Source organism: Drosophila busckii, chromosome 2R (genome assembly GCF_011750605.1).
Source record: "Drosophila busckii strain San Diego stock center, stock number 13000-0081.31 chromosome 2R, ASM1175060v1, whole genome shotgun sequence".
In the NCBI taxonomy this organism is placed as follows: Eukaryota; Metazoa; Arthropoda; class Insecta; order Diptera; family Drosophilidae; genus Drosophila; species Drosophila busckii.
The window spans coordinates 18,834,062-18,848,313 of record NC_046605.1 but is presented as its reverse complement, the minus strand read 5'-3'; the positions used below and the strand labels follow the sequence as shown (position 1 = coordinate 18,848,313).

Below are 14,252 nucleotides of genomic sequence, written 5' to 3'. Positions count from 1 at the left end.
ACGTATATATTGTGTAAGCAGTAAGCACTAAATTAAACGCAACCAAAATCAAAAAATCAAGCACTATATACGCACATGCATATACATATACAAGTTCACGAAGCATACACAACACACTCACAAACGTAGTTAAGTTAATGTTCAGTAATTAAGTTTAAAATGTTTTTGCACAATTTTATTGTCCTTGTATTATTATTATTATTTTCAAATGCACGATTTTCACTCACACAAACATTCACTCAAATATTTTTCTGAAATATGAATTTATATTTAATTAATTAAAAACAATAAAAAAAGAAACAATTAAAAAAAACACGAATATAAAATTAACTGGCCAAACGTAACTTGCCAAAATTATTATTAAACAATCGCAATGAAAATTGCGTTTTAAATAGTTATTACTGAATTAATACAGAGACGGTGTCAAAATTTAAATTTATATTTAATCAACTAAAAAACAAAACACGAATTTGTAATTTAACTGGCCAAACGTAATTCACCAAAAATATTATTAAGCGATCGCAATGAAAATTGCGTTTTAAATTTCTATTAATTAGCACAGACGACGGTGTCAAAATTTGCATACGATCGAACGAAACGCACAAATCGAAGTGAATATCAAATGCAATAGACAAGTGCGTTAAGCATTTGAGTTAAGCCTTTGAGTTAAAAAGTAAGCGTCATAACGCAATAGAAAACGACGGGCGCGAAAAAACAGGCGCCGTGTCGCGACCTTCATAATTCTTATTCCTCTTCTGCCCATGAAATAGCTCAATTTTGCAGTTTCGCTAATGTATGTATGCACATATGTATGCACATATATGGTCAAAGGAATGCAAGTGTATGTATGTATGAGACATGTGTGTAACTTTCGCATAATTACACTTATTAATAATGAGAAATAAAAATTTGTAACATTAACAAAACAATGCCTGTACACACACAAAGCAAATCTAATGGACAAGTGCGACAAGCCTTTGAGTGAAAAAGAGTGCAAAGGAATAACTATGAAACGGCTGTTGACCTTGATAATTCTTATTTGCCTTCTGCCCATGAAAATGCTCAATTTGTAGTTTCGCAAAAAGAAGACAAGAATATTGAATTTAAAATGTGTGAAAAAGTCTTTATATTTATTAATGCTTATAAAATTATTATTAATCTAAATTAAGTGATAGGCTCCTTTGTAAAGTTAAATCTGCATTGCAATTCTTGTCGGTGCTGCGTTACGCTGTCGCCATAGCCCACCCCCGTTATGTGTTGATAATTGACTATTAATGCTTAAATAGCAACAGCACTAATCATACGATCGCGCTAAGCTAAATAAATCAGGATCTGTTGAAACAGTGTCTCTTTATGCAATTGCTTAATTCTTAAGTTTCGCATTTACGCGTGAACGTATGTATGTATGTATGTATGTACATACTACTACATACATATATATGTATGTATATACTTATATATATATGTACTTAAAAGTACATACGTATTTAGTATATGTATGCATGTACATATTAAACATGTGTATGTATGCATACATATGTATGTTTGTACATATGTATGCATACATACACATGTTTAATATGTACATGCATACATATGTACAAACATACATATGTATGTACAAACATACATATGTATGTATGTACATATGTACATATGTATATCATAAACACCTGACTTAAGTTAAAACACTATTGCAGTGCTTGTCGCTGCTGCGCTTCGCTGTCGCAAAACTCACCCCCCTTTTGCATTGATGGTTGAATAGTAACAAAACTATTCATCGCACTAAGCTTTTCACGATCAGTACTTACGCCTATTTATTTGATTTAGACAATATATGTATGTATATTAGATACATATTACATTCCATATACACATACATACATACGTACATTTTATTTTGTAGAAGTAACACAACAATGATTGCATACACACATGCATACATATGTATGTATGTAAATCAGCAAACGCGTCACAGTTCGTTGTCACTGTAGCGTCAGCAGTGCCGCTACCGACTACGTCGGCAGCGACATTTGCATGGTGCGTCAGCAAGCGCAACTTGCTGCCTACATTGAAAATTTAAATGTAAATTATTCCTAAGTTATTTATCCGATCGTTTCAAAAATTTCACAATCGGTCGAAAACTGACCTAGGCAATTTTGTAATTTATTTTAGATTTTTTTAAAGATTTTTTTACTGCCTTATATATCGTTTTTTTCGATTTGCGGGTGAGGGGGGAGGAAATAAAAGAAAAAAAAATAAAAGCGTAGTGTCCTGGATATGGGAGCACCTACATACCAAATTTGGTTGCTCTAGCTCTTATAAGTGCTGAGAAACACGCACTCATACAGACGGACATGGCTACGCGTACGGACAGAAGACATGCTATATCGACTCAGCTCGTCGAGCTGATCAGAATATAATATACTTTTATGGGGTCTTCCACGCCTCCTTCTCCCTGTTACAAACATTTGCACAACTTCATGATACCCTTTTTCCATTTTTTACAAAAATGTCAAAGTGTATAAAAAATTGCCACTTAATCAAATTAATCTGATTTCAAAGGCACTGATCAAGGAACAGCAGCTATGAAATGCAAAAGGATAAAGTGACAGCTGTTGAACTTCAACCTCAAATTAAAATTTTATCTGGAAACACACATATTCTTTAATTATACAATACAAGTAATAAGACTTCCTTTCTTCCTTTCTCGTCAGGCTGCAAATGCAAATGTTTCAGTTACGGAAGGGCTAATGGTTGCGCTTGATAAAAAAAGGAACCCGAACCCGCGAGGATTTAACACTGGCAGTGAATAATTAATGACATTTGAATTTAAATGTTTGGCTCATTACAAAACTGATTTAAATGCAATTTATGTTAAATGCGAGTAAAAACTTGTTTTACAATTCAATTTGATTTTTTATTTTGGATGTTGTGGTGAGAGGTTAAAGGGCATGGAATAACACGTTGTAGCACTCTCCACGCATTTGTCACATCACTCAAAGTGAAGAGCGCGAAAGGGCACTCAAAAGTGTGGACACTTTAATTTTTTGGAAATGAATGAATGATGACACTCGGACAAAATGGAATTTTGATTGGTCTGCTGCGCTGGGTTTATCAATGAGCATTGAGACTATTGGCAGCGTGACTGTAACAATTGCAAACAATCGCTCAATATTTGCCTTTTGACAGCTGTCATTGGACATAGTTTTTTAAACCTTACCTACTTTTTACTTTTGCCACACCAAAGGGTGTGCAAGTGGCTTTCTCAATTAGTTATTGATCGATTGCTGAGCTGATCTATGCTGAATTGCAATATCGATTTCAAGAGTTTGATTTTAATTTATAATTGCCAGGCAATTGTCTGCGGCCGTTTGTCCAACCCCACTGCTAAGTAAAGTGAACCCACCCCTGTGACTTGGCTGATCAAAATTTTTAATGGTTATGTCGCATGCGCTCTATTAACGCTCAGGGGCGGGGGCGTTATGCCGTAGGGGGTTTGATTGTGAGACTTTCGCTCAAGTGTCAATTATGCGCGTTTGGAGTGCGAGGCGCTGGAAATTTACATTTTATTAGTTTTCACATGCGCAGCGCATTAAAATTATTTACGATTGCAAATATTTTTGGTTGTAAATAATTTTAGCGACACGTAGCAACAATTAATTGTGTTTATTGTAAAATGTAACGGTCAAGGCTTGACCTTTTGCCGAGCTAATTAAGCGTGCATTGTTCGCTGCCCTTTTAGAGGTGCCGCTAATACAAATGTTCCATCCAACAGACACGCGCAGCAAAATGTTCCGCCAAGCTGTTCGAATTTTCGAATCAAGCATCGTTATCTTCTATAACGCTCTCTCCCTATAGCATTTAGTTAATCAGTTTTAGTTGAAAGCTTCGGTTAAGCAGTCGCCATGAGCTCGCAGCACATCAATTTCTATGCCCAGCAGCTGAACATACGTCAGGTTATAGAGCAGCAGCAAACCCATTTACAAGATTACGACGAGGCGCTGAACATCTGCGATTTGTCCAGCGTGCAGCGCAAGCATCAGCTGTGGCAGCAACACTTGCCACGTGTTAAGCCCTTCTATGCCGTCAAGTGTAATGACGATGAGCTGATTATAAAAACGCTGGCCGCCTTGGGCGTGGGCTTTGATTGCGCCTCCAAGAATGAACTCAAGCAGGTGAGCTGACAGACTGATTAAAGTTAAATCCAGTCTAATCGTGTTGCATTGTTCGCCTGATTGATTTCGACTGTATTTTTCATTTTATTTAATATATGTATGTTTTCTTTAACTTTTAGGTACTCAATTGTGGCGTCGAGCCCGATCGCATTATCTTTGCCAATCCCTGCCGTCCCATTAGCCACTTGCAGTATGCCCAAGCGCATCATGTGGTCAAGGGCACTGTTGACAATGAGTTTGAGATTTATAAGCTACACAAACATTATCCCAACTCCAAGTAAGTTTACTTTCCACACAGACTGTACGCTCCTTGCATCACTTTGCATTTCTTTTATAGTCTGATTGTGCGCTTCAAGTCGGAGGCAAAGAAGGCGCAGTGCCCACTTGGTGATAAGTTCGGTTGTGATGCGGACATTGATGCCTCGGCGCTGATGTTGCTAGCCAAGGCGCTCGACTTGACGGTGAGTCACACAGCAATTGTTGATTAACAAAACAAGTGTAGCATATGCTTGTTTTGAATATTTTCCATGGCAAACATTTTATATTCTTTTTCTGATAAGTTACTGACTCACATATATTTACTTTTATCTGCTTCAGAGCAATATTTTTTAAATTTAAAGTTAATCTTAGTTATTCTACAAATCTACAATTAAGTTAATCTTTAATTATTCTTCACGTAGCCTTAATGCTTTGAACAGAATTGTGCTTAAATCAGAATGCTTTCTTTGCTAAGCCTGAAGACAGTCTACTGCTCATGCTCAGTTTCTACCTGCAGTTAAAACAAAGTCCTCCCACATCCCAGCGACGCTCTCTTTCTGCAGCAGAGCGATCTAGCGCTTCAAATGAGAAATCTAACAAGCGCTGCTCTCGCTAGCAGGTCAGTTGTTCATGGACAGTTGGCGACTAAAAAAGCAGTAAAAGAGTTGCCCGAATAATAATGATAAATAATTCTAATATATTTAGTTACAGTCTATAACATATCGACACAATTCCGCTTAAGTATCGTATGTCGCTTTTAATTGAATTTGATATTTTGATTGCTCTGAAGTCGGTCACTTATCATCTGGATAAATATTAGAACGATATTCCTTATAGTTATAATTACTTTGATTTATTACTTCAGGGCTATGTCAGAAATAAATCCATCAACTCTCTACTGTAAAATTTGTTTTTTTGGCATCGTCAATATGTGACTCTCGATCTTATTTCGTTACTGAATTGACGTACTGCACAATGCTAATTTGTAACTAAAATTAACTTGCTCTACTTTATGCTTCATTCAGGTGACTGGCACCAGTTTCCACGTGGGCTCCGGCTGCAGTGAACTCGAGGCCTACGAGCGCGCCATTAAAAAAGCCAAAAATATTTTTAAATTTGGGGAGCTGCTGCACTATGACCTTCGACTTCTGGATATTGGTGGTGGCTTTCCAGGCAGCAATGATGAGCAGTTTGAGAAGGTTTGTTGCCTGCCAGTAATGCGCTTTTCATTTATTAACAATTTATATTTGCAGATAGCTGGCAGTGTTAATAAAGCATTGCAACGTCACTTTCCAAATGAAAATATCGAAATTATAGCCGAGCCGGGACGCTTCTTTGTAGCTGCTGCCTATACACTAGTCTGCAAGATTCATGCCAAGCGTGAGGTGCGAAACTCGGCGGGTAAACTCGATACGGTCATGTACTATTTGAACGATGGCGTATATGGTTCATTCAATTGCATTTTATATGATCATCAATTGGTAACAGCAGAGCATTACTTGGTGAGTTGCAAGTCAAAAACATTTGATTAAAGATATAAAACATAATTTATTTAGGAATGCGAGAACCTGCCCACTTTTAAGAGTCTGATCTGGGGTCCCAGCTGCGATGCTTTGGATAAGGTAAGCCACAAGTGCTTTATTTAAGAATTTCACTAATTGTTTTTAATACTTTGTCTACAGATATCCGAAAACTTGCGTTTACCCAACTTGAACCGCGGCGATCTTTTAGGATTTTCCAATATGGGTGCTTATACGGTGCCCATTGCAAGCGCCTTTAATGGTTTCCCCTTGCCCAAAACTCTTTACTTTCAAGCCATGTGACTAAATGTAATAAAGTCTGTTCAGATTTGTGTTAGTAACCAATATGATTTTTTATTCATTATAATGCACAAACCTGTTCGCTAGTGTAGGCAAAGCGTCGACAACACTTTGATTTGACATAACGAAGCATTTTCTTGCTTTAACTGTGTGTGTGTGTTTTTAATATTTTGAAAAGAACAGCTAGATAAACCCAAAACTGACCCGAATTGGATTTGCAGCGCATTCTTTTGAAAATATTCGGTGTGGTGTTTGTTTCGTTTTAAAAACAAAAAGCAAACTTTCCAACAGCAGGAAACTTGACACAGCATCCAACTGACCCAAGACGCTGTTGTGTCTGTTGTTGTGGAAAGTCTGCGCTTAAATATAGTACATAACATATATAAATAGCCTTAATAACTTAGTACAAATACAATAGAGGTACATAGATATTATGTAAAAAAAACAATTTCAAAAATTGCATAGCGTAAATATTAAAACATGCTATAAAATGTTTACTTCTTGTTTTTTTTTTGAGTGCTACCAATTTTTGGTGCGCCTCTTGATATGTAGCGATATATTTATTTAGTTATATATATTAATAATTATAATTTGTATATGGGCTTGTTTACTGTTTTGTTTTTGTTTTTTTTTTGTTTTTGCTGCATATAAAGAGTACAAACTACTTATTCCATAATCAGTTCTTGGTGATTGATGCAAATATAATTCGATATCTCGTTTGAACGCTTGCCTTTCATTTAAAATATTTTGTATAAATATAAATAGCAACATTTTGTTTGGTTTTTTTGATAAATTAGATAAATTGCAAATTTCGACTAGTTTAATAAAAAACTTCAATAAAAGTGTGTAAACAATGTTTGGGGGAATAAAACAGTATCTCTTTTTGTTTATAATGATTGTATCTCACAACAGCGACGACAAGACGACGACATAATAAATAGTAAATAGTAGGTACATTGATATTACACATAGAATAATCATAATAATAATAATAGTCATAGTTTATAATAATATCGCTTAATTTCCATTTTGGTAGTTTCTTGGATAATTCACGTTTTCTCTGATATGTTTGCGTGTTTTTTTTTTCATACTTAATTCTAGTTTCAAGTTAATATTGCAAGCAAGGCGCTAACATTAACAATTAACGTACATTTCTACAAAAGTTAAACAGCGGCTGTCGGGCTACTGTGCGTATGTGTGATATGTGCATGATTTAATTATTTGCGCGTTATTTTTTATCTCATATGGCATTGGCATCAATGTTTGCTCATTTCAACAAGGTGGGTGTGTAAAAATTGCTTTTGAATTTAATATTAATTTGTTTTCTTATCGTTGGGGGCACTTGCGGGTGAAATTTCTATTGCTGTTGTTCTTGTTGTTGTTGTAGCTGTTCTGGTTGTTGTTGTTGTGGTTGTTGCCTCGCGGCGTGGCGTGCATTTTGAGTTTAACAATTGCCAGAGTTGCATAATTCACGGATTCTCTATAATCTATAATTAATAAAAAATACAATACAACAACACAGAAAAATGTTTGGTAGGCATACAAAATAGTTTGATGAGTTTTTCGGGTTTTTTTTCTGGGTATTTGTATCACTTTGCCTATTAAACAACACATACTATATATAACTGATAACTGATAAACGGCATGATATGTATGATGATCCAATCTGGTGGACCGTTAACCAACTACGCACACATATATACATACATATATTATGAGTCGGCTATAGAGTCGTAGTATGGTGTTGAATGTAAATGCGAGATTGCGTGGTTGTGGTTGGTAGTTTGCATGGTTAAACGCTACTCAGAAACGCGACGCTAAACATGGCCAATTGGGCCAAAATGTTCACTTGCAGTATCCGCATGAGACCGCCGCTCGTGGTTGATGGACTCACATTGAGGCCGGCGCAGTGCATCTTCTCGATGGGCATGGCTTGAACGAAATATTCACGATTATCCAGCGACATGTGGCACAGTGGCTTCTTCTTCTGTGACATTTCATCGTCCTTGTTCTTCAGATCCTCCAGCAGCTTGGGAAACCAGGTCAATTCACACGAGCAATTCAAAGGATTATCTAAACAGTTATAGCTTGGAATTATTTCTAAGTCAGTTGCATATTTAAAGCTGAGGACTTGCCAGTTATATCAATTATGCGCAGTGTATCAATGACCGGTTCCATGGTGTCCTGCGGTATGCGTTGCAGCTTATTATTTTGCAAATTCAGCGTCTCCAACGAATTGAGATTCTCAAACAGCGTGCTGGGCAGCACTTTGATGCTAAAAGTTATAAACAAATGCTATTAGTTTTAAAGTCTATAGTATATATAGAGCTAAGCTAACTCATTCTTCTGCAGATTGAGGAAGGTCAAGGAGTCACCATAGCCGGTAAAGGCATCATCAGCCAGCACATTAATGTTATTGTTACGCAAGTCCAGGTGACGCAGACGATGCAGCGGACGCAGTGCCTCACTGGGTATGGCATTTATATTATTATCGCCCAAGCGCAAGTACTGCAGATTTTCTATAAATCAAATATTTTAATATTGTTTATAAATGAATAAAATGCTGCGCTTACCCTCCAGACCCTTGAAAGCATCTTTATCAATAACACTTATTTTATTACCCTCCAATTCCAATGAGTTCAGCAGACTCAAGTGTGAAAATACATTTGCAGGCACTGTTGTGATCATATTATGCGCTAAAATCAGTGAATCCAAATTTTGTAGACCTGCAAATTAAATAGCAAAATTATTAATTGAAACAAATTAAAATTTTAAGTTATGTAAGTTTTACCCTCGAAGTCACCCTCGCTAATGCTGCGTATTTTATTCTCCTGAATTTCGAGTTTCTTCAGCGTATCCAATATGGAAAGCGCCTTTTGTGGCACTACAGTCAGATCATTGCCACCCAGATTTAAGCGCTTTATTTTCCTATATAATAGCACAACAATTTGTATATTTATATATATACATATATTATAATTTGTTCGCTACTTACTTTTCCAAGCCACGGAATGCTTCGGGATCCACCTGTGTAATTTTGTTTTCATATAATGTGAGTATTTCCAGTGTGTCCAAACCCTCAAAGGCATTGTTATGTATAACGGTGATTTTGTTGTGATTCAAATTCAATATTAACAAATGATAAAGATGCTGAAGAGCCTGCAGAACAATAAATCAATTTAATGCAATTGCTGTTCAAGCATTTAATTTGTGCTTTTTATACCTGCGACGGGACAGTTTTCATTTGATTAAGTGAAACATCCAGTTGCGTGAGTCCTTTGCCTGTTGTAAAAGTAACTTAATTATTATAATCTTAATTGCTTTCATTATGCACTTACCTAGTGAGCTGAGAGCGTTCTCCTCAATGGCCGCCAAGCTGCTGTTGTGTATGGTCAGGTGGCGTATGTCCAGCGCCAGAAACACGAATCCCTGTAGCTTGGGCAGATTATTGTGGCGCAACTTGAGATAAAATATGATTGGACTTTTGCCCTTTAGCGTGCCCATCGACTTTGTAATATGCGCCAGATCGGTTGTCTCGCAGAGTATATCCAAGCCGTTCTTCTTCACCTGGCAGATGCAGGGCGAGATGTCGCCCTGCTCCGGGCACACTTGCTGGGGTGTGCCCTGCGCCAAGGTCTGGGCCAGCAGCATCAGCAGACACCACACGGTGCCCATAACTTGCGTGTATTGCATTAGCACCTGCTGTCTTTGTCTAGCCATGCTTCCACTCCCACACACACACACACAAACAGAGCTACAGGTGGACAGTGTTCGCTCTCGCTCACTCACGCTCACGCTTACAATGGGGGGCCGTTAAGAAATCTGCGCTGTCACCGTCACCGTCGCTGTTGTCTCGTTGATGCTCTTGATGATGCTATTTACAATTGTGTGTCCCTGTGGGTGAGCATGGCGAAAGATAAAAGAAAAATCAAGTGAGAGGAGGTAAAGAGACAGTGATTGGTTGAGGCGCATTAAGAGATCAAGCTTAAAATGGAAATGGAAACTACAGCAACAAAAGTGAATTACGAATTAAGCGCACAATAAGCGACATGCGCAATTTTGTTGTTGTTTTCTTGTTTGTTGTTTTGTACATTTGCACAGAAGTCGGATTAAAAATAAATTGAGCTAAATGAGCTTCGCGTACAGTTATCATTGTTTGCGTTTATGAGACTGTGTCGCGACTTACGCACGAACGAAATTGAATAAAAGCACGTAAGAGAAAATACATACATACATACATATACATACAAAACTCACCTAAAATGTTTGTCCGTCCCTACTTGATCAGTGCCAAATAAATCATGCTTCCAATATGCGAATTATGTTACGATGACCGCAAATAATAATACGACCAAGCATTGCACACTCTCTAATCACTGTGCAGCAACAGCCCACACCCATACACTCATATAAACACACACAAACACAGACACATTCCCCCAACTGCTTTTGCTCGCTGTTGCGCTGTTGTTTTTGTTCTATGGGGAGTAGGTGGTAGGTGGTGTGTGGAAACGTTTAGTCCTTTTAGGGGGTGTGAAAGAGAGGGGCGTGTGCTTGCGCGCGGCTTAATGTGTAAACTCGGTCAGAGTGTGTGTATAACGATGTAACGGAAAATCAATATCATTCCAAAAGAAGATTGTTGAATGGCTCCAAGCCCTTTGTTTTTATTCGCAATGCAATCCCAACGCTTGTCCAGCTCAATCGAAACTAACGGTAATCCTCATTTGCAATTCATGCAGTTGATTTTTTCCAAATTAATTAATTTAAATTGTAGTTAAGGCTGCCTGCTGACTGCCGAGTACATTGAGCGCAAAGAGAGCAACATTAGTTTATTTTTATCTTCTTTCAATTGTACTTTTAACTGCCGCGCGCCGACACACGAATTAAATATATATATTTGTCTATATAGTGGGGATAAAATATAGTACGAATAGCGCGATTTGAGAAGCACGTTTACTTGGCATAACCGACGACTGCGGACTACATCTAAATTTGTTACCGTCGAATATAGGGGAGGGTTTGGTAACAGGGCTGCCAGACTCGCTTTTTTTTAAGATGTGGGAAATACTAAGAATTTTAGATCTTTCAATAAAATATTTAACTTTTAATATGCTTTTTCTATCTCCAAGGACTTTTATTATTTAGTCCCATCATAATAATATCCTGTAATTAATAAAGGCAGCAGCCAATGCTCCCAGTATTATATTTAAAAAAAACGTAATTGCCCGCCAAAGTTACCCATCCCTAAAAAAAAGAAAGGATACTCTAATAATATCTATTATCGACAGTCACAGTTTGAAAAGTACAGCTACATACATGGTTAACCGCTAACAGTCCACGCTTTTAAAACTGTGATACGCGGCGTTGCCACATGACAAATGTTATGGTCACTCTAAAAATGGCGCTGCCACATAGTTTATTCAGCTGGTCACTCTAGAATGAGAGCAATCGAATATCGAATTCAATGAAGCTATCAACAATCTGCATAGTGCGCTCTTTTTGAAATTATCTTTTCAAATAAAAATTAGACTAACTTAACTTTGATTTAACATTCAAAATTACTTATTTGCAGAGTTAGCTCTTTCTTAAAGCCTAGATAATGTTGAGCTATTTTCGGTTTCATAAAAAGCAACTGGTAAATTTGTTCACTGAATTTTCTGGCTGTGCTATTTTAGTCACTGGGTGCAGCATTAGTTTGCTCTGTAAGGAGCAAAATTATGCGATCTTTTGCGGCGTGGTCTATATGATGATTATAAATATCTATGCATTACTGAACGATATACATTTGTATCCAACTGTGAGTATTTGTGCCACAATGTTGGGCATGATGGAATGGCAAATGTTGTTTTGTTATTTTATTGCGCAATTTTTGGGCGCTGTGCTGGGCGTTTTGATGGCCTTGTATATAATACCAACCGATCTTTATACGACGAGGATTGAGTTTAACTTTAATCTGTACGGAAAGTCGCTGCAATCGACTCTAGCATGACTTTAATCAATCAACAACAAGGACATATGCTTTATAAATAAATAATTGCAAACAGTAAATATGTATAATTATCCAATTGAATGCTTTCACTGCTGACCCTTGACATCTCAAGCAACTCTCACAACCAATTTCAAGTTGAAACAGAATTTCAATTTAACCCAGAGACAGAGCAAAGGCAGCCAGCCAGTTCACAGTGTCCACAGCAGCAGCAGCGACGACAGCGGCAACGGCAACATTGAGACTCCTTTGATGCTGATCAGGTTACAGCCGCACGTGGGCGTAATTTTCTCGCAATTAGGATGCGTTTACGATAATGTGACCGTTGAACGTTGAAGTTGTCGCCAGCTGGAGTTGGAGCAACGAAAGGGTAATTGAAGATTGGTTAGGTGTTGGTGTTGGCTTTCTTTTTGTGCTGGCCACGTGCCAGCAACAACGCCTTCGCGCCAGCGTAGAGTGAAAGAGTGTGGAGTGGGTGAAGCGTCAGACAGTTTCAATTTGCAAGCTTTACGAAACGTCTTGGGGTTGTTTCAGCTGACGGATTAAGTTTTCAAGCTCGTGCCGGGCCAGGCCAGCTGCTTGCGCTGTGGTTAATGCTTAGCTTAGGATAGGAGTAAGGAGAGAGGGGGTAGCAGAGAAGTGTGCGCTGCTGAATTTAAATTTGACAAAGTGCAAAATCCTTTGCACTTTGAAGACTGATTGACTTCTTATCCTTGAATGGATTTGAATAGAAATATTATTTCAGCTACCCGCACAATGGGGTGGCCTCAACCCCCTCTCTCTCTTTCTCTCTCTCTATGTGTGTGTGTGTGTGCTTACGCCTTGTGTAAACAAACGGAAGATAATCAAGATGTAAAACAGAATCCGACAAGCGAGTGGCGCCTGGCGCTTGTAACTCAAAACCAAACAAAAACCCGTTGCCTGAATCAAAAGGCAATGCGCGCAGTTTGGGCAAATTACAGCGACGCTTGCCACAGTTACAGTTACAAGTTACAAGACGAGAAGGACTTTGGGAAGGGGCGTGGGGTGTTGGATGTTCGCCTGGGAGTGGGTTTGTGTGGCGGAAAAGCGTTTCACTGAAAATTGTGAAACGGATTTTTGCAATTTCACTTTGTACTTTGACTAGGGGAAACTGTTATTAACTTAATGAAGGAGTGTTGTGCACACACACACACACACACACACATTCATATACACAGCTATTTTACCTGACACGTGATTTCCAGCGTTGCAAAGTGTGAACAGTTGCCAGTGGCAGACAAATGGTCAGGAAGCTACTGACTGACAGTGGGCGTAACAATGAAAAAGTAATTGAGGCCAAGATGCTGTTGACATTTGCTGAAGTGGAAGAAATTCTCCAGAAGCTAAGAATATGATATGCTGATGATGTGGAAAAGAAAAGAAAAGAAAAGAATATTTTGCTGTTTTGCATATTCCGCTTTAATAATTTTTACATAAGTGTAATCTTGCGATTTTGTTTTACTATATAACGCTCTATTTAGCGGTTTCTAAATTCCATGCTAACTGTTAACTTGCAAAAGCTTAAAACGATCGCTTATCGATTGACGATAACTTACACTATCTACATTTGCTAAAAAAGCTTTAAATTAGCTTGAAAATGTTCGAGCTTTAGTATTTTTAGCTATTTAATTAAATATTTATTTGTACGTATGTATATTTGATTAGATACTTGGCTGAATAGCTTTGGTGCTTATTAGCTGGGCAACGGCAGCGCATTGTTAGCTCAGTCCCCAAGTCGTTGCATATTCAACAAAAGTTAGAGCAAATCCCTTGGTTACTGTAATTAAACCAAGAATTACATGTGCACACGCACACACACACGCACATCGTTATATACACACACACAGAGGCACAAACATGTATAGAAGGTTGCCGTAAGTGCAACTGTTGGCTGCTGTGCTGCTGTATGCAGCATGGATGAAGCTCATCTAGCAAAGTGGCAAGTTAAGTAAACAGTTTCATTGTGCGAATTCAATTAAAATTTATTCA

At 37.8% G+C, this 14,252-nt stretch overlaps 2 protein-coding genes across 4 annotated transcripts; one reads left to right on the top strand and one right to left on the bottom strand.

Moving 5' to 3' along the window:
• The first annotated feature begins 3,736 nt into the window (after window positions 1-3,736).
• Window positions 3,737-6,282, top strand: LOC108597153 (ornithine decarboxylase 1). The gene is made up of 7 exons (XM_017983554.1): window positions 3,737-4,178; window positions 4,298-4,455; window positions 4,516-4,639; window positions 5,462-5,635; window positions 5,690-5,938; window positions 5,993-6,058; window positions 6,119-6,282. The coding sequence occupies exons 1-7, from the start codon at window positions 3,909-3,911 to the stop codon at window positions 6,257-6,259; spliced, it is 1,182 nt and encodes a 393-aa protein (XP_017839043.1). The 5' UTR covers window positions 3,737-3,908; the 3' UTR covers window positions 6,260-6,282.
• Window positions 6,283-7,067: 785 nt separating this feature from the next.
• Window positions 7,068-11,216, bottom strand: LOC108597152 (slit homolog 2 protein). Of its 3 annotated transcripts, none has more exons than XM_017983552.1 (10): window positions 10,514-11,216; window positions 9,595-10,150; window positions 9,480-9,538; window positions 9,252-9,415; window positions 9,048-9,184; window positions 8,830-8,982; window positions 8,595-8,775; window positions 8,392-8,531; window positions 8,151-8,329; window positions 7,068-7,743 (listed from the first exon to the last, which is right to left on the bottom strand). In XM_017983552.1, exons 2-10 carry the CDS (start codon window positions 9,974-9,976, stop codon window positions 7,726-7,728), a joined length of 1,413 nt encoding a protein of 470 aa, XP_017839041.1. In that variant the 5' UTR covers window positions 9,977-10,150; window positions 10,514-11,216; the 3' UTR covers window positions 7,068-7,725. The 3 variants fall into 3 exon arrangements, 2 of the variants coding, with proteins under 2 accessions (XP_017839041.1, XP_017839040.1); XR_001915079.1 differs by having other exon boundaries at window positions 7,069-7,743; window positions 7,964-8,329; XM_017983551.1 differs by lacking the exon at window positions 7,068-7,743 and having other exon boundaries at window positions 7,765-8,329.
• Between the last annotated feature and the right edge of the window lie 3,036 nt (window positions 11,217-14,252).